The following is a 20,297-nucleotide window of genomic DNA, read 5'->3' on the forward strand; positions in this document are numbered from 1 at the left end:
ACCACACTAGATCAGGACCAGGAGCGTGGACTACAGTGGACTGTCTCTACCACACTAGATCAGGACCAGGAGCGTGGACTACAGTGGACTGTCTCTACCACACTAGATCAGGAGCGTGGACTACAGTGGACTGTCTCTACCACACTAGACCAGGACCAGGAGCGTGGACTACAGTGGACTGTCTCTACCACACTAGATCAGGACCAGGAGTGTGGACTACAGTGGACTGTCTCTACCACACTAGATCAGGAGCGTGGACTACAGTGGACTGTCTCTACCACACTAGATCAGGACCAGGAGCGTGGACTACAGTGGACTGTCTCTACCACACTAGATCAGGAGCGTGGACTACAGTGGACTGTCTCTACCACACTAGATCAGGAGCGTGGACTACAGTGGACTGTCTCTACCACACTAGATCAGGACCAGGAGTGTGGACTACAGTGGACTGTCTCTACCACACTAGATCAGGACCAGGAGCGTGGACTACAGTGGACTGTCTCTACCACACTAGATCAGGAGCGTGGACTACAGTGGACTGTCTCTACCACACTAGATCAGGAGCGTGGACTACAGTGGACTGTCTCTACCACACTAGATCAGGACCAGGAGCGTGGAATACAGTGGGCTGTCTCTAGCACACTAGATCAGGACCAGGAGCGTGGACTACAGTGGGCTGTCTCTACCACACTAGATCAGGACCAGGAGTGTGGACTACAGTGGACTGTCTCTACCACACTAGATCAGGACCAGGAGCGTGGACTACAGTGGACTGTCTCTTCCACACTAGTTCAGGACCAGGAGCGTGGACTACAGTGGACTGTCTCTACCACACTAGATCAGGACCAGGAGCGTGGACTACAGTGGACTGTCTCTACCACACTAGATCAGGACCAGGAGCGTGGACTACAGTGGACTGTCTCTACCACACTAGATCAGGACCAGGAGCGTGGACTACAGTGGACTGTCTCTACCACACTAGATCAGGACCAGGAGCGTGGACTACAGTGGACTGTCTCTACCACACTAGATCAGGACCAGGAGCGTGGACTACAGTGGACTGTCTCTACCACACTAGATCAGGAGCGTGGACTACAGTGGACTGTCTCTACCACACTAGACCAGGACCAGGAGCGTGGACTACAGTGGACTGTCTCTACCACACTAGATCAGGACCAGGAGTGTGGACTACAGTGGACTGTCTCTACCACACTAGATCAGGAGCGTGGACTACAGTGGACTGTCTCTACCACACTAGATCAGGACCAGGAGCTTGGACTACAGTGGACTGTCTCTACCACACTAGATCAGGAGCGTGGACTACAGTGGACTGTCTCTACCACACTAGATCAGGAGCGTGGACTACAGTGGACTGTCTCTACCACACTAGATCAGGACCAGGAGTGTGGACTACAGTGGACTGTCTCTACCACACTAGATCAGGACCAGGAGCGTGGACTACAGTGGACTGTCTCTACCACACTAGTTCAGGACCAGGAGCGTGGACTACAGTGGACTGTCTCTACCACACTAGATCAGGACCAGGAGTGTGGACTACAGTGGACTGTCTCTACCACACTAGATCAGGACCAGGAGCGTGGACTACAGTGGGCTGTCTCTACCACACTAGATCAGGATCAGGAGCGTGGACTACAGTGGGCTGTCTCTACCACACTAGACGATCAGGAGCGTGGACTACAGTGGACTGTCTCTACCACACTAGATCAGGACCAGGAGCGTGGACTACAGTGGACTGTCTCTACCACACTAGATCAGGAGCGTGGACTACAGTGGACTGTCTCTACCACACTAGATCAGGAGCGTGGACTACAGTGGACTGTCTCTACCACACTAGATCAGGACCAGGAGCGTGGACTACAGTGGACTGTCTCTACCACACTAGATCAGGAGCGTGGACTACAGTGGACTGTCTCTACCACACTAGATCAGGAGCGTGGACTACAGTGGACTGTCTCTACCACACTAGATCAGGACCAGGAGCGTGGACTACAGTGGACTGTCTCTACCACACTAGATCAGGAGCGTGGACTACAGTGGACTGTCTCTACCACACTAGATCAGGACCAGGAGCGTGGACTACAGTGGACTGTCTCTACCACACTAGATCAGGAGTGTGGACTACAGTGGACTGTCTCTACCACACTAGATCAGGACCAGGAGCGTGGACTACAGTGGACTGTCTCTACCACACTAGATCAGGACCAGGAGCGTGGACTACAGTGGACTGTCTCTACCACACTAGATCAGGACCAGGAGCGTGGACTACAGTGGACTGTCTCTACCACACTAGTTCAGGACCAGGAGCGTGGACTACAGTGGACTGTCTCTACCACACTAGATCAGGAGCGTGGACTACAGTGGACTGTCTCTACCACTTTAGATCAGGACCAGGAGCGTGGACTACAGTGGGCTGTCTCTAACACACTAGATCAGGACCAGGAGCGTGGACTACAGTGGGCTGTCTCTACCACACTAGATCAGGACCAGGAGCGTGGACTACAGTGGACTGTCTCTACCACACTAGACCAGGACCAGGAGCGTGGACTACAGTGGGCTGTCTCTACCACACTAGACCAGGACCAGGAGCGTGGACTACAGTGGGCTGTCTTTGATATACAACTGGGTGTGTAATGTGTTTCCTGGTCTCCCTTCTCGAAAGGGGAATCAATCAGAAATTAAAGGTTAATTTCAGATGCATGATTTGTGTGTGTGTGTCTGCACGTGTGTGTGCGTCTGTGTGTGTGTGTGAGTGTGTGTTTGCGTGTGTTTGTGTGTGTGTTCGTGAGTGTATGTGTGTTTCTCTCTCTGAGTGTTTTTTGCCATGTGAATAGGAATGCTGTCAGAGCACTGCAGTAGGTCGTAGAGGACAATTAACCAGCCATATGAGTTTTTAATGGCTCACTCCTTTTTATACTGTCTCAACCAACTCAAAACCTTCTCCAATTTAAATACTCCTAGTTGACTTGGAGTTGACTCCTTTGGCATCTAGCCATGTCAGATCACGCTGGGTTAAGTCTGTGTGTGACTCTGTGGGTGTGTGTGTTTGTGAGCGTGTGTTCGTGTTTGTGTGTGTGTGTGTGTGTGTGTCTGATCCCTATCGATGTCTGATCATGCTGAGTTCATATGTGTGTGTATTACTTAAGAAGACAGTGATGTTGTGGATTACAAAAAAATACAGTAATGTTGCATCAGATCTCTGTGTTGATCCCCAGTGATTATTTCTCTCTCTCTCTCTCTCTCTCTCTCTCTCTCTCTCTCTCTCTCTCTCTCTCTCTCTCTCTCTCTCTCTCTCTCTCTCTCTCTCTCTCTGTCTCTGACCTGATTGTGAGGAACTAGGTGAACTAGTTCTGATTGTGAGGAACTAGGTGAACTAGTTCTGGTTGTGAGGAACTAGGTGAACTAGCTCTGGTTGTGAGGAACTAGGTGAACTAGACCTGATTGTGAGGAACTAGGTGAACTAGACCTGGTTGTGAGGAACTAGGTGAACTAGACCTGATTGTGAGGAACTAGGTGAACTAGCTCTGATTGTGAGGAACTAGGTGAACTAGACCTGATTGTGAGGAACTAGGTGAACTAGCTCTGATTGTGAGGAACTAGGTGAACTAGACCTTTGTTTTGTCAGCCTCATCTCTGTTTCCCATCCTGATTCTCGCCCAGATCATCCCAGATCAGAATCTTCTAGCAGGTTTAATGACTCTTCAGTTTTTTGTTGTTGTCATGGTGTGCTATTGATGTGTGTGTTTGTGTCTCTGTCTATCTGCAGTGGAGCGATGTATGAGTGCCATGCAGTCGGGGACCCAGATGGTGAAGTTGAAGGCTGGTTCCAAGGGGCTGGTGAGACTGTTCTACCTGGACGAACATCGCTCCTGTATCCGATGGAGACCCTCACGCAAGAGCGAGAAGGCCAAGAGTGAGTACAAACACTTTACTGCATCCTACACACCATCTCTCACCCGTAACCGCTATCTCTACCCATAACAGAGACACAACAATTAGGCAATATCGGAGCAATACAGACAATTCAAATCAAATCACATTTTATTTGTCACATACACATGGTTAGCAGATGTTAGTGTGAGTGTAGCGAAATGCTTGTGCTTCTAGTTCCTGACTGTGTAGTAATATCTAACAAGTAATCTAACAAATTCACAACGACTTTCTAATACACACATTGTAAGGGGATGGAATAAGAATATGTTCATAAAATATATGGATGAGCGATGGCCGTGTCACATAGGCAAGATGCAATAGATGGTATAAATACAGTATATACATATGAGAGAGTAATGTAGGATATGTAAACATTATTAAAGTGGTATTATTTAATGTGACTATAGAAACCATTGTTAAATCCATTTATTAAAGTGGCCAGTGATTTTAGTCTGTATGTTGGCATCAGCCTCTCTATGTTAGTGATGCACCTGTACTGACCTCGCCTTCTGGGTGGTAGCGGGGTGAACAGGCAGTGGCTCGAGTGGTTGTTGTCCTTGATGATCTTTTTGACCTTCCTGTGACATCAGGTGTTGTAGGTGTCCTGGAGGGCAGGTAGTTTGCCCCCGGTGATGCGTTGTGCAGACCGCACTATCCTCTGGAGAGCCTTACGGTTGAGGGCGGAGCAGTTGCCGTACCATGCGGTGATACGGCCCGACAGGATGCTCTCGATTGTGCATCTGTAGAAGTTTGTGAGGGTTTTAGGTGACAAGCCACATTTCTTCAGCCTCCTGAGGTTGAAGAGGTGCTGTTGTGCCTTCTTCACCACGTTGTCTGTGTGGGTGGACCATTTCAGTTTGTCCATGATGTGTACGCCGAGGAACTTAAACTTTCCACCTACTGCACTGCTGTCCCTTTGATGTGGATAGGGGGCTGCTCCCTCTGCTGTTTCTTGAAGTTCATGATCATCTCCTTTGTTTTGTTGACGTTGAGTGAGAGTTTTTTTTTCCTTACACCAGACTCCGAGGGCCCTCACCTCCTCTCTGTAGGCTGTTTCGTCATTGTTGGTAATCAAGCCTACCACTGTTGTGTCATCTGCAAAGTTGATGATTGAGTTGGAGGCGTGCGTGGCCACGCAGTCATGGGTGAACAGGGAGTACAGGAGAGGGCTGAGAACGCACAATTGTGGGGCCCCAGTGTTGAGGATCAGTTGGGTGGAGATGTTGTTACCTACCTTCACCACCTGTGGGCGGCCCATCAGAAAGCCCAGGACCCAGTTTCACAACGGTGGGACAGGGGGGGGACGGGGGGGGGATACCCAGGGTCTCAAGTTTAATGATGAGTTTGGAGGCTACTATGGTGTTGAATGCTGAGCTGTAGTCTTACATAGGTATTCCTCTTGTCCAGTTGGGATAGGGCAGTGTGCAGTCTGATGGTGATTGTATCGTCTGTGGACCTGTTAGGGCGGTAAACAAATTCGAGTGTGTCTAGGGTGACAAGTAGGGTGGGGCTGGTATGATCCTTGACTAGTCTCTCAAAGCACTTCATGATGACAGAAGTGAGTGCTACGGGGCGATAGTCATTTAGTTCAGCTACCTTAGCTTTCTTGGGAACAGGCACAATGGTGGCCCTCTTGAAGCATGTGGGGACAGCAGACGGGGGTAGGGATTGATTGAGTATGTCTGTAAACACTCCAGCCAGCTGGTCTGCGCATACTCTGAGGACGCGGCTAGGGATGCTGGGTTAACATTCTTAGGCTATGCTTTTTGTAACTTTCTACAATCTTTTAACCATGTTGAAATGGGAAATCATGTGTTGTTCATCTTCTCTCCAAGCTATTTAAGCTTGTGTGTGTGTTTTTGGTCTCACGTTGGGGCTAGTTACAGTTACAGATTGCAGTGTAGCTGTCTGGTACTGTTATGTCCCAGGACTGGAGTATAACTCTCCCTCTCTGCCTGGTTCTGTCCCAGGACTGGAGTATAACTCTCCCTCTCTGCCTGGTTCTGTCCCAGGACTGGAGTATAACTCTCCCTCTCTGCCTGGTTCTGTCCCAGGACTGGAGTATAACTCTCCCTCTCTGTCTGGTTCTGTTCTGTCCCAGGACTGGAGTATAACTCTCCCTCTCTGCCTGGTTCTGTCCCAGGACTGGAGTATAACTCTCCCTCTCTGCCTGGTTCTGTCCCAGGACTGGAGTATAACTCTCCCTCTCTGTCTGGTTCTGTTCTGTCCCAGGACTGGAGTATAACTCTCCCTCTCTGCCTGGTTCTGTCCCAGGACTGGAGTATAACTCTCCCTCTCTGTCTGGTGTTCTGTCCCAGGACTGGAGTATAACTCTCCCTCTCTGCCTGGTTCTGTCCCAGGACTGGAGTATAACTCTCCCTCTCTGCCTGGTTCTGTCCCAGGACTGAAGTATAACTCTCCCTCTCTGTCTGGTTCTGTTCTGTCCCAGGACGGGAGTATAACTCTCCCTCTCTGTCTGGTTCTGTCCCAGGACTGGAGTATAACTCTCCCTCTCTGTCTGGTTCTGTTCTGTCCCAGGACTGGAGTATAACTCTCCCTCTCTGTCTGGTTCTGTTCTGTCCCAGGACTGGAGTATAACTCTCCCTCTCTGCCTGGTTCTGTTCTGTCCCAGGACTGGAGTATAGATCTCCCTCTCTGCCTGGTTCTGTTCTGTCCCAGGACTGGAGTATAACTCTCCCTCTCCGTCTGGTTCTGTCCCAGGACGGGAGTATAACTCTCCCTCTCTGTCTGGTTCTATTCTGTCCCAGGACTGGAGTATAACTCTCCCTCTCTGTCTGGTTCTGTCCCAGGACTGGAGTACAACTCTCCCTCTCTGTCTGGGTCTGTTCTGTCCCAGGACTGGAGTATAACTCTCCCTCTCTGTCTGGTTCTGTTCTGTCCCAGGACTGGAGTATAACTCTCCCTCTCTGTCTGGTTCTGTTCTGTCCCAGGACTGGAGTATAACTCTCCCTCTCTGTCTGGTTCTGTTCTGTCCCAGGACTGGAGTATAACTCTCCCTCTCTGCCTGGTTCTGTCCCAGGACTGGAGTATAACTCTCCCTCTCTGCCTGGTTCTGTCCCAGGACTGAAGTATAACTCTCCCTCTCTGTCTGGTTCTGTTCTGTCCCAGGACGGGAGTATAACTCTCCCTCTCTGTCTGGTTCTGTCCCAGGACTGGAGTATAACTCTCCCTCTCCGTCTGGTTCTGTCCCAGGACGGGAGTATAACTCTCCCTCTCTGTCTGGTTCTATTCTGTCCCAGGACTGGAGTATAACTCTCCCTCTCTGTCTGGTTCTGTCCCAGGACTGGAGTACAACTCTCCCTCTCTGTCTGGGTCTGTTCTGTCCCAGGACTGGAGTATAACTCTCCCTCTCTGTCTGGTTCTGTTCTGTCCCAGGACTGGAGTATAACTCTCCCTCTCTGTCTGGTTCTGTTCTGTCCCAGGACTGGAGTATAACTCTCCCTCTCTGTCTGGTTCTGTTCTGTCCCAGGACTGGAGTATAACTCTCCCTCTCTGTCTGTGTGTGTCTCTCTCTCCCTCCCTCATTCCCTCAATCTCTCAATTTCAATTCAATTTAGGGGCTTTATTGTCATGTGAAACATATGTTTACATTGCCAAAGCAAGTGAAATAGACAATAAACAAAAGGGAAATAAATAATCAGAAATTAACTGTAAACATTACACAAAAGTTTAAAAAGAATAAATTCATTTCAAATGTTATTTTATTGACTATGTACAGTGTTGTAGCAATGTACAAATAGTTGAAGTATGAAAGGGAAGATAAATAAAGATAGATATTGGTGGTATTTAGAATATCATTTGTGCTCCACTGGTTGCCCTTTTCCCATGGCAACTAGCCATACTGTAGTATTTCAACTAACAGATATGGGAGTTTATCAAATTCTTTGTGGATCTGTGTAATCTGAGGGAAATATGTGTCTCTAATATGGTCATACATTTGGCAGGAGGTTAGGAAGTGCAGCTCAGTTTCCACCTCATTTTGTGGGCAGTGTGCACATAGCCTATCTTCTCTTGAGAGCCAGGTCTGCCTACGGCGGCCTTTCTCAATAGCAAGGCTATGCTCACTGAGTCTGTACATAGTCAAAGCTTTCCTTCATTTTGGGTCAGTCAAAGTGGTCAGGTATTCTGCCACTGTGTCCTTTCTGTTTAGGGCCAGAGAGCGTTCTAATGTTTTTTTGTTCATTCTTTCCAGTGTGTCAAATAGTTATATTTTTGTTTTCTCATGATTTGGTTGGGTCTAATTGTGTTGCTGTCCTGGGGCTCTGTTCACAAACACAAACATAACCCACAGAACCAGCTTGCTTAAGAGACTCTTCTCTAGGTTCATCTCTCTCTAGGTGATGGCTTTGTTATGGAAGGTTTGGGAATCACGTCCTTTTAGGTGGTTGTAGAATTTAACGGCTCTTTTCTGAATTTTTTATCATTAGCGTGTATCGGGCTAATTCTGCTCTGCATGCATTATTTGGTCTTTCACGTTGTACACAGAAGATACTTTAGCAGAATTCTGCATGCGGAGTCAATTTGGTGTTTGTCCCATTTTGTGAATTATTTGTTGGTGAGGGGACCTCAGACCTTACAACCATAAAGGGCGATGGGTTCTATAACTGATTCAAGTATTTTTTTGCCAGATAATAATTGGTATGTCAAATGTTGTGTTCTCTCTCTCTCTCTCTCTCTCTCTCTCTCTCTCTCTCTCTCTCTCTCTCTTTCTCCCTCCCTCCCTCCCTCCCTGTGCGTCCTGATATTGTCTAGAGGGTGTGTCCTGGCTGAGTATCAGAGTCAAACAGAAGCCATGTTGTTGACTACAGTAGTGCTGCTGTGACTTCAGGGTATGCCTGCAGTGTCTGTCTGGTTACGTGTTTATCTCTAACTTCTCCTCATTGAGGTCTTCATTCAATATTTAAGAAGGGAGGAAACTATCATCGCCCTAGCAGTTATCAAAAGCTTTACTTTTTTGTCTCCTAACAGACTTTTGTTCGTTTTCATCCATTTTGATCACAAAGGAGAGCTACTTAATGTATTCCCAAGATATCTCAGTGCTATGGAATATTCCGATTCTTGCTCTGTCTCCTAACTCTAAATGGTTCTCTCTCTCTCTCTTCTTGTCCCGCCCTCTTTCTCTTACAGTCACTATTGATTCGCTGTACAAGGTGACGGAGGGCCGTCAATCAGACATCTTCCACCGCCATGCGGAGAACAGTTTCGACCCAGCCTGCTGTTTCACCGTTTATCATGGCAACCACATGGAGTCCCTAGACCTGGTGACCTCTAACCCTGAGGAGGCTCGGACCTGGGTGACAGGACTACGATACCTGATGGCTGGCATCAGTGACGAGGACTCACTGGCCAAACGACAACGTACACACGACCAATATCCTTTTAAGACTAACACGCTCATGCACACACACACACACATATCCTTATTACACCGCATACCCTGCTGTCCCTACCTTACCCCTAACCAGTATTGTTCAATCCGTTGAGTGGCTGACACACTTTTATGCTCTTCTTTGACATCTTCTTTGATCCTCTTCTTTGACATCTTCTTTGTTCCTCTTCTTTGACATCTTCCTTGTTCCTCTGCTTTGACATCTTCTTTGATCCTCTTCTTTGACATCTTCTTTGTTCCTCTTCTTTGACATCTTCTTTGTTCCTCTTCTTTGACATCTTCTTTGACATCTTCTTTGTTCCTCTTCTTTGACATCTTCTTTGTTCCTCTTCTTTGACATCTTCTTTGTTCCCCTTATTTGACATCTTCTTTGACATCTTCTTTGTTCCTCTTCTTTGACATCTTCTTTGACATCATCTTTGTTCCTCTGTTTCCGTTCTTCCCAAAAAGAAAGTGCTCTCCCTCTTTTCATTTTTTCCTGTGTCTGCTGAATGCAGTGTGTGTGTGTGAGTGTGTGTGTGTGTGTGTGTGTGTGTGTGTGTGTGTGTGTGTGTGTGTGTGTGTGTGTGTGTGTGTGTGTGTGTGTGTGTGTGTGTGTGTGTTTGTGTTTCTGCTGAATGCAGTGTGTCTGTGTGTGTGCCTTGGAGCATTGTTCTGGTCTGACTGGATTTGACGACAGACAAAATATGGTGCTGTGTTTGAAAAGCCCCCCCCCCCCCCAGCATCATCATCCCATGGCTGTGTCCTTAACCTGTGTGTGTGTAGATGGATGAAGCAGACGTTTGAGGAGGCTGATAAGAACGGGGATGGTCTGTTGAACATGGAGGAGATCTACCAGCTACTGCACAAGATGAACGTCAACCTTCCCCGCAGGAAAGTCAAACACATGTTCCAGGTCAGTCACAGGTCAGGGGTGAAATACCTGTCATCTGTCACTACACTATCTGACTAGAGAAGACAACCACTAAACCTCACCTGACAATTAATGAGCAGTTAGGAGGTGTATATGTACATCCAGGATAAGTCTAAGGTAAGGTTTAGTGGTTAGACTTAGAGAACATCAGTCTTCTGTCTTCTCTAGCCAGATAGTGACAACTGTGACAGTAGTACTTAGTACTCCTGCTGCTACCTGGAAGCAAATATCACCTTCAAACCAAGATCCAAAGCTTTAGCTAATGTTTTCTCTCACGGGTTTATAATGGTCAAAACTAGTGCACTATGTAGGGAATAGGTTTCCATTTAGGATGTACCCTATGCGATTTAAATGACAGGCGTGCCTGCGAGTGCTGAGCATGAGGGTCAGATAATGCAGTTAGTTGGTTTATAGTCCACTATTTTATATAGACTATTTTTAGGGCACCGCCAGGAGTGAATTGTTGTATAAACCGAACAAGGACAATGTCAGAACGCAGTTGCCTTTTCTGTCCTCACATGACAATGTCCTTGGAGTTGTTTGGTCCATGTTGAGGCACCATGGCTGTGTGTGAATATACCAGATGGTTATTGGAGTTGTTTGGTCCATGTTGAGGCACCATGGCTGTGTGTTAATATACCAGATGGTGATTGGAGTTGTTTGGTCCATGTTGAGGCACCATGGCTGTGTGTTAATATACCAGATGGTTATTGGAGTTGTTTGGTCCATGTTGAGGCACCATGGCTGTGTGTTAATATACCAGATGGTTATTGGAGTTGTTTGGTCCATGTTGAGGCACCATGGCTGTGTGTGAATATACCAGATGGTTATTGGAGTTGTTTGGTCCATGTTGAGGCACCATGGCTGTGTGTTAATATACCAGATGGTTATTGGAGTTGTTTGGTCCATGTTGAGGCACCATGGCTGTGTGTTAATATACCAGATGGTGATTGGAGTTGTTTGGTCCATGTTGAGGCACCATGGCTGTGTGTTAATATACCAGATGGTGATTGGAGTTGTTTGGTCCATGTTGAGGCACCATGGCTGTGTGTTAATATACCAGATGGTTACAGATGAAAGAGGTTTAAAGGCACAGTTTAGAACAGAGGGTCGAATTGGAATTGTATCACTTGACCTGACTTGACCACTCTCCAATGGTGATGTAATTTCCCTTTCCCACAGGAAGCGGACTCGGATGACCAACAGGGCACGTTGACATTTGAGGAGTTCAGTGTGTTTTATAAGATGATGTCACTGCGGCGGGACCTGTATCTGCTGCTCATGGGATACAGCGACAGGAAGGACCACCTGACTGCTGACGAGCTGGCCAACTTCCTGCTCAACGAACAGAAGGTCAGGGTTCACAGAAAGACAAAACTAGATGATGTAGCTTTAGTGATCTGTAGTAGAGTCAGTGTTGAAGGTAAGGCCACTACTGTCTAGTACTGCGTCCCGGCAAAATAAATAGTAGGGGTACTCCGTACCGGTAAAACATGAGCCAATCACAGTAATTACAACAAAATGTGAAGAAAACTGTGGGCTATTACATCACTTTAGATTATGATGTCAGAGGCATGACACACGAGTGAATGGACTTTAACAGGTGGTATAATCTACGCTCCGAAATGTGATGTGGTTGGACGAGAACACTGACATTTTGCCAAGGCAGAGATGAGTGGCCGACACTGAGAGGCGTGCGGACAGAGGTGGACGCATAAATTCTGGCCAAATGTCATGACACTTTGTGATGTTTTGTGTAGCAGATGTCTCTTTCCATTCACTACTGTTTGGAGGCTAGAGATATGTTGTCAGTGGATGAACGTGAGCGAGTAGCCTAGTAAAGGAACCCTTTTTGAAGTGATTGACAATCAGATGAAAACATCTTGACTGGTTGTGTTTATGCCACAGTAAAAGGTAATACAGTGTAAAAGTGAAATTACAAATCTTTACGAGGTCCACAGAGATCCTTTTGAATTACAGTGTTTTACAATCGCTAGGACCCATTTCTCAATATTTAGGTCACGTTTTCAAAACTCTTCACACAGTTCTCCTAACCAACTTTCAGCTTGGCACAGCAGTTAATTTCACATCCAAAATGCACTAAAACTACCAAAACCCTTCATACATGTCTCAAATCAACTCGTTCTTCCATAACACTAGCAAAGGTTGTCACCCAACAAGCACACTGTCACGCATAAAACAACGACCTAAACAACACTAACAACAGGTAGCATTACACAATGTTTTCTTCTGTCAAATGTCTTTACAAAACAAGACAGACACCTCTCTACTGGTTAGAATTCACTGCAGTATATGTTACAGGAATGACACCTCTCTACTGGTTAGAATTCACTGCAGTATATGTTACAGGAATGACACCTCTCTATTGTTTACAATTCACTGCAGTACATGTTACAGGAATGACACCTCTCTACTGGTTAGAATTCACTGCAGTATATGTTACAGGAATGACACCTCTCTATTGTTTACAATTCACTGCAGTACATGTTACAGGAATGACACCTCTCTACTGGTTAGAATTCACTGCAGTACATGTTACAGGAATGACACCTCTCTATTGTTTAGAATTCACTGCAGTACATGTTACAGGAATGACACCTCTCTATTGTTTAGAATTCACTGCAGTACATGTTACAGGAATGACACCTCTCTATTGTTTACAATTCACTGCAGTACATGTTACAGGAATGACACCTCTCTATTGTTTAGAATTCACTGCAGTACATGTTACAGGAATGACACCTCTCTATTGTTTACAATTCACTGCAGTATATGTTACAGGAATGACACCTCTCTATTGTTTACAATTCACTGCAGTACATGTTACAGGAATGACACCTCTCTATTGTTTACAATTCACTGCAGTACATGTTACAGGAATGAATCAGACATGATGCAATACGCTTCAATATGTTTTAAGTCATTTTTGGGGGCATTGAGTGATTCCAAAAATACAAGAATTTGTATATACACCATCTACCGATACAGATACAGTAGCAATGCTAGTCAACCCTGTCTTCTGCATTTGGCCACAGTTTCTCATCCACATCACATTTTATGTCATCTTGGGCAATACACCTAGGAAATAATCTTTTAGCATGCCTGGTCCATCCCTGGCAATCTTCTGCAGACATGTCCAGGCATCCAGTATTCATTGCATCCAGTAGGGACATTTGATCATGTGGATGGCGGTCATAAACCTTCCACCTCCATGAGGAAATTAATTCCTCTATTTATTTTATTTATTTAACCTTTATTTAACCAGGTAGGCTAGTTAAGAACAAGTTCTCATTTACAACTGTGACCTGGCCAAGATTAAGCAAAGCAGTGCGACACAAACAAAACACATGGAATAAACAAGCGTACAGTCAATAGAAAAAAAGAAAGTCTATATACAGTGTGTGCAAATGGCGTGAGGAGGTAAGGCAATAAATAGGCCAAAGTAGCGAAGTAATTACAATTTAGCAGATTAACACTGGAGTGATAGATGAGCAGATGATGTGCAAGTAGAGATACTGGTGTGCAAAAGAGCAGAAAAGTAAATAAAAACAATATGGGGATGAGAGTAGGTAGATTGGGTGGGCTATTTACAGATGGACTATGTACAGCTGCAGCGATCGGTTAGCTGCTCAGATAGCTGATGTTTAAATTTAGAGAGGGAAATGTAAGTCTCCAGCTTCAGCGATTTTTGCAATTCGTTCCAGTCACTGGCAGCAGAGAACTGGAAGGAAAGGCGGCCGAAGGAGGTGTTGGCTTTGGGGATGACCAGTGAGATATACCTGCTGGAGTGCGTGCTACGGGTGGGTGTTGTTATCGTGACCAGCGAGCTGAGATAAGGCAGAGCTTTACCTAGCATAGACTTATAGATGACCTGGAGCCAGTGGGTCTGGCGACGAATATGTAGCGAGGGCCAGCCGACTAGAGCATTCAGGTCGCAGTGGTGGGTGGTATAAGGGGCTTTGGCAACAAAACGGATGGCACTGTGATAGACTGCATCCAGTTTGCTGAGTAGAGTATTGGAAGCTATTTTGTAGATGACATCGCCGAAGTCGAGAATCGGTAGTCAGTTTTACTAGGGTAAGTTTGGCGGCGTGAGTAAAGGAGGCTTTGTTGCGAAATAGAAAGCCGATTCTAGATTTGATTTTGGATTGGATTTGATATGTGTCTGGAAGGAGAGTTTACAGGTGTTTGTAGTTGTCCACATATTCTCGGTCGGAACCGTCCAGAGTAGTGATGCTAGTTGGGCGGGCGGGTGCGGGCAGCGAACGGTTGAAAAGCATGCATTTGGTTTTACTAGCGTTTAAGAGCACTTGGAGTCCACAGAAGGAGTGTTGTATGGTAAATGGGGTTGATGAATGGAGAGTAAGGTGGGAGGAAAAATGAAACCATCCTGGGATGGGCTGCATACTGCTCTGTGACTGCACGGGAGTGGTGAAATGCCACATTGTCCCATACAATTACAAACGTTGGCCGATTTCGCCTCACTGCAACTCTTTATTCACCTGGCACAACCCTTCCATAGAGGTCATCCAGGAATGAAATGAGACGCTCGGTGTTGTATGGCCCAACTAGTGGTTTGTGTAACAGTAATCCATCAGAGGATACTGCTGCACACATTGTGATGCTGGCACCCCTCTGGCCCGGGACATCCACTGTGGCTCTTTTCCCAATCACATTCCTTCCTTATCGCCGTGTTTTGGCCAAGTTGAAACCAGCCTCATCCACAAAATATGTCTGGTGTTTGCCTGGCTTCAATCTCCATGACTCTCTAAAATAAATCCACATGGCAACATAAGAGTTAGGCTATTACGGTAGTTTACATTATACCTAAAAACATGCCATTGTGTGCATCTGCCCTGTTTGGTTTAGTTCAAAACCAGTTGTGTATTTTACAGTCATCTTACCTGGACATATTGGTTCCTGAGTTGCTTGACTCCTTCAGAGTTCCTCTCAAAGGGGACAGTGTACAACTGCTTCACCCTGACTGGATGTTGTTTCAGGACTCTAGAAATAGTTGTTATGCTTACATTGTGAACGATTCCAAATGTAATGTTATCTGCCAACACTCTGTCCCGAATCTCTGTGAGTTTTATGCCATTGTTTCTGATGACCATATCAACGATTGCAGTTTCCTGCAGAGCAGTGAGAATCCTACCTCTCCCGCCTGTGGGAGGTAACCGTTGGGTCCTAAGCAGAAATACAAAAACAATTACACACAAGTGGGTTTGGAGGCTTTGCTCAATTTACTTCTGTAATGTGCAGTTCAGTCAGATGCTCTTGCAGAATGCACATCTTATCTGTTGTTTTGCCTGAAATTTCTCACAAGATGCCACTGTTGAGCATTACAGATTTGGCTGCCCTCTCAGACCAGCCTCTCTCATTGATAGACAATGATTTATTACAGGATCAGTTATAGCAGCCCTAATCTCATCTGAGACTACAGCTCTTGATCTTCATCTCAGTCTTCTTCCACCAAGCATGCGTACTCCTCTCCCTCTCCCAGCCACTCTTCTTCCTCTGTCAGCCACTTCTATATCTATGGCTGGGTCCATGTTTAGATTAGAGTACAGCCTTATTCCTAAAATGGCCCCTTTTGTATAGATGGTAATGAAATTGAAAGACTAACACCTGGGTAGATGTTCAGCTACAATGGCAATCAGCTGTGGTTGGTCTAATTGTTTTGATAGTATTTCATTTTTTAGATTTGGAATATATTTCAATACGGTATTACTATAGAAATGTAGCAAATTGTTGACTTATTCAATTTTGTGTTATGTTAGGTTTTGAACTTAAGTTTAACAGTTTTGAAAATAGTATATAATCATGTGCAAATTGGCCTGTAGGTACATAGAGTTTTGGTGGTGGTTGTGTCTGAGTGAGAAAATAATTCATGGAATTTGATAGATGTAGTCATTGAATGCATTTTGTGCCAAAGCAATGAAAAATGATCCACAGTTTAGCCCACATAGACTGCTGTTGTGTTCACTGTGTGAAGGGTTTTGAAAAAGTGACCTAAGTATTGAGAAATGGGTCCTAGCGATTGTAAAACACTGTAATAAGGATTATATACTGTATGTAATTCTATGATTACACACAATCTACTTTCACTCCTAATATGGGTTGTCTCTGGCGCAACATCCTCTCTACAGTGCGCTCGGAAAGTATTCAGACCCCTTACATTTTCCCACAATTTGTTACGTTACAGCCTTCTTCTCAAATGGATTAAATAAAACATTTTCTACGTTCTACACACAATACCCCATTATGACAAAGCGAAAACAGGTTTTAAGACATTTTTGCAAATGTAAAAAATACAATAAAAAAATACCTTATTTAAATAAGTATTCAGACCCTTTGCTATGAGACTCAAAATTGAGCTCAGGTGCATCCTGTTTCCATTGATCATCCTTGAGATGTTTCTACAACTTGATTGGAGTCCACCTGTGGTAAATCCAATTGATTGGACACCTGTCTACATAAGATCCCACAGTTGACAGTGCATGCCAGAGCCAAAACCAAGCCATGATGTCGAAGGAATTGTCCGTAGAGCTCTGAGACAGGATTGTGTCGAGGCACAGATCTGGGGAAGGGTACCAAAATATTCTGCAGCATTGAAGGTCCCCAAGAACACAGTGGCCACTACCATTCTTAAATGGAAGAAATTTGGAACCACCAAGACTCTTCCTAGAGCTGGCCACCCGGCCAAAATGAGTAATCAGGAGAGAAGGGTCTGGGTCAGGGAGGTGACCAAGAACCCAATAGTCTCTCTGACAGAGCTCCAGAGTTCCTCTGTGGAGATGGGAGTAGGGCTGTGGGGGTCACAAAATGTCATGACTGCTGGGGATTTCATTAGCCGGTGATTGTCAAGCAAATAACTGTCAGTTCACAGTAATTAACAGTTAATTAACATAAACACATTTTTTCATCTCCTGGCTTCCACACATTATCTACAAGCCACTGATGCAGACCTTTGGAACATCTACATCTACAAGTCCAATAACTTCATGTAATATATCCTAGACCTTCACAATAACTCCATGTAATATATCCTAGACCTTCACAATAACTCCATGTAATATAGCCTAGACCTTCACAATAAATCCATGTAATATAGCCTAGATCTTCACAATAACTCCATTATTTATATTTGACAGGTCTAAAGAAGCATGATATGAAGAAAATGTAGTCTATGTCAGAAGCATATTCTGAATTGTCCTTATGTTAGGTCCTGATCTGGCTATGCTAAATGGCTGTGGGTTACACTAGTTCATTTAGAAGACAATATTTGCTTAAAATTCCATGGCTTTATTTTATGGTATGAAGAATACAATTGAACAAAGCTTAATACAATTGAAAGGATATTTTCTCCAAACGATTTGAGGGAGTACACACATACAGCTACTTTGTGTTGAGCTGTTAACAAAGAAATAGGTCCTCCTATATGCTTCATTTAGAGTTATTAATGTAACTTCAGTTGTTCTACAAACGTGGGGCTGTATGTTGTGATGTTTAAAACCTGTTATGGACAGGAGTTCCGCTAGCAGGACCCCTGGCCAACAGCCAGTGAAATAGCAGGGCGGCAAATTCAAAACAACAAAAATCTCATAATTCAAATTTCTCAAACATACAACTATTATACACCATTTTAAAGATAATCTTCTTGTTAATCCAACCACATTGTCCAATTTCAAAAAGGCTGTACTGCGAAAGCATAACATTTGATTCTGTTAGGACAGCGCCTAAACAAGAAAAAACACACAGCCATTTTCCAAGCAAGGAGGGGCATCACAAAAACCAGAAATACAGCTAAAATGAATCACTAACCTTTGATGATCTTCATCAGATGACACTCCCAGGACTCAATGTTACACAATACATGTATGTTTTGTTCGATAAAGTTCATATTTATATCCATAAACCCCTTTTTACATTGGCGCGTGATTGCCTCAAACTTCCGGTGAATGAGCACATCAATTAAAAAAAAATACTCATCATAAACGTTGATAAAATTTACAACAGTTATTGAAAGAATTATAGATACACTTCTCCTTAATGAAACCGCTGTGTCAGATTTCAAAATAAGACCCTAAGACCATAAATATTCGATTAATATTCCAACCGGACAATAGCGTATTCATTACAGAGGAAAAAGAAGGAGCGGCGCGCCTGCGTGAGCACGCAGTAAACAACTCACTGGTCCCAGGCTTGAGACAGCTCTTATTCTCTGCCAAGTAACAGTAGAAGCATGAAACAAGGTTCTAAAGACTGTTGACATCTAGTGGAAGCCTTAGGAAGTGCAACATGACCCCACAGACACTGTAGTTTGGATAGGGATTCAAGCGTCCCACCTACTCAACATCCAGTGTAATCCCGTGGCGCGATATTCAAATACCTAAAAAATGCTAAAACTTCAATTTTTCAAACATATGTCTATTTTACACCATTTTAAAGACAAGACTCTCGTTAATCTAACCACACTGTCCGATTTCAAAAAGGCTTTACAACGAAAGCAAAACATTAGATTATGTCAGCAGAGTACCCAGCCAGAAATAATCAGACACCCATTTTTCATTCTAGCATATAATGTCACATAAACACAAACCACAGCTAAATGCAGCACTAACCTTTGATGATCTTCATCAGATGACAACCCTAGGACATTATGTTATACAATACATGCATGTTTTGTTCAATCAAGTTCATATTTATATCAAAAACCAGCTTTTTACATTAGCATGTGACTAGCATGTGACTAGCATTCCCACCGAACACTGCTGGTGAATTTACTAAATTACTCACGATAAACGTTCACAAAAAACATAACAATTATTTTAAGAATTATAGATACAGAACTCCTCTATGCACTCGATATGTCCGATTTTAAAATAGCTTTTCGGTGAAAGCACATTTTGCAATATTCTCAGTAGATAGCCCGGCATCACAGGGCTAGCTATTTAGACACCCAGCAAGTTTAGCACTCACCAAAGTCAGATTTACTATAAGAAAAATGTTATTACCTTTGCTGTTCTTCGTCAGAATGCACTCCCAGGACTTCTACTTCAATAACAAATGTTGGTTTGGTCCCAAATAATCCATTGTTATATCCAAATAGCGGCGTTTTGTTCGTGCGTTCAAGACACTATCCGAAAGGGTAAATAAGGGTGACGAGCATGGCGCATTTCGTGACAAAAAAAATCTAAATATTCCATTACCGTACTTCGAAGCATGTCAACCGCTGTTTAAAATCAATTTTTATGCCATTAATCTGCGTTTAGGTAAACAGACGAAAGAAAATAAAGCATGGGGTCGACTCGGGCACGCGCTTAAGCCCATAGTACTCTGATCGGCCACTTGCCAAACGCGATAATGTGTTTCAGCCAGAGGCTGCCTCGATATCATTCAGCTTTTTCCCGGGCTCTGAGAGCCTATGGGAGCCGTAGGAAGTGTCTTGTTATAGCAAAGATCCTCAGTCTTCAATAAAAAGAGCCAAGATGAACAACAACTTGTCAGACAGGCCACTTCCTGCATGGAATCTTCTCAGGTTTTGGCCTGCCATATGAGTTCTGCTATACTCACAGACACCATTCAAACAGTTTTAGAAACTTTAGGGTGTTTTCTATCCAAAGCCAATAATTATATGCATATTCTAGTTACTGGGCAGGAGTAGTAACCAGATTAAATCGGGTACGTTTTTTATCCGGCCGTGTCAATACTGCCCCCTAGCCCTAACAGGTTAAAGAACTACAACCCTCAGATTTCCCACTTCCTGGTTGGATTTTTCTCAGGTTTTTGCCTGCCATATGAGTTCTGTTATACTCACAGACATCATTTAAACAGTTTTAGAAACTTCAGAGTGTTTTCTATCTAAATCTACTAATAATATGCAAATATTTGACTCTGGGCCTGAGTAGCAGGCAGTTTACTCTGGGCATGCTTTTCATCCGAACGTGAAAATACTGCCCCCTATCCCTAACAGGTTTTAATACATTGTAAGTCTGCTTG

At 44.6% G+C, this 20,297-nt stretch overlaps 1 protein-coding gene across 5 annotated transcripts in view; it reads left to right on the top strand.

Annotated features, from left to right (window-relative positions):
• LOC106581476 (1-phosphatidylinositol 4,5-bisphosphate phosphodiesterase eta-1) overlaps nucleotides 1-20,297 on the top strand; it is a 154,715-nt gene that overhangs the window by 61,483 nt on the left and 72,935 nt on the right. For all 5 annotated transcript variants that reach the window (XM_045704035.1, XM_045704037.1, XM_045704038.1 and 2 more), the window contains 4 exons: nucleotides 3,785-3,931; nucleotides 9,100-9,343; nucleotides 10,127-10,256; nucleotides 11,457-11,627. In XM_045704035.1, coding sequence (XP_045559991.1) covers nucleotides 3,785-3,931; nucleotides 9,100-9,343; nucleotides 10,127-10,256; nucleotides 11,457-11,627 — 692 coding nt within the window. The remainder of the gene's footprint in view (nucleotides 1-3,784; nucleotides 3,932-9,099; nucleotides 9,344-10,126; nucleotides 10,257-11,456; nucleotides 11,628-20,297) is intronic.

Source organism: Salmo salar, chromosome ssa20 (assembly GCF_905237065.1).
Source record: "Salmo salar chromosome ssa20, Ssal_v3.1, whole genome shotgun sequence".
Classification (NCBI taxonomy): Eukaryota; Metazoa; Chordata; class Actinopteri; order Salmoniformes; family Salmonidae; genus Salmo; species Salmo salar.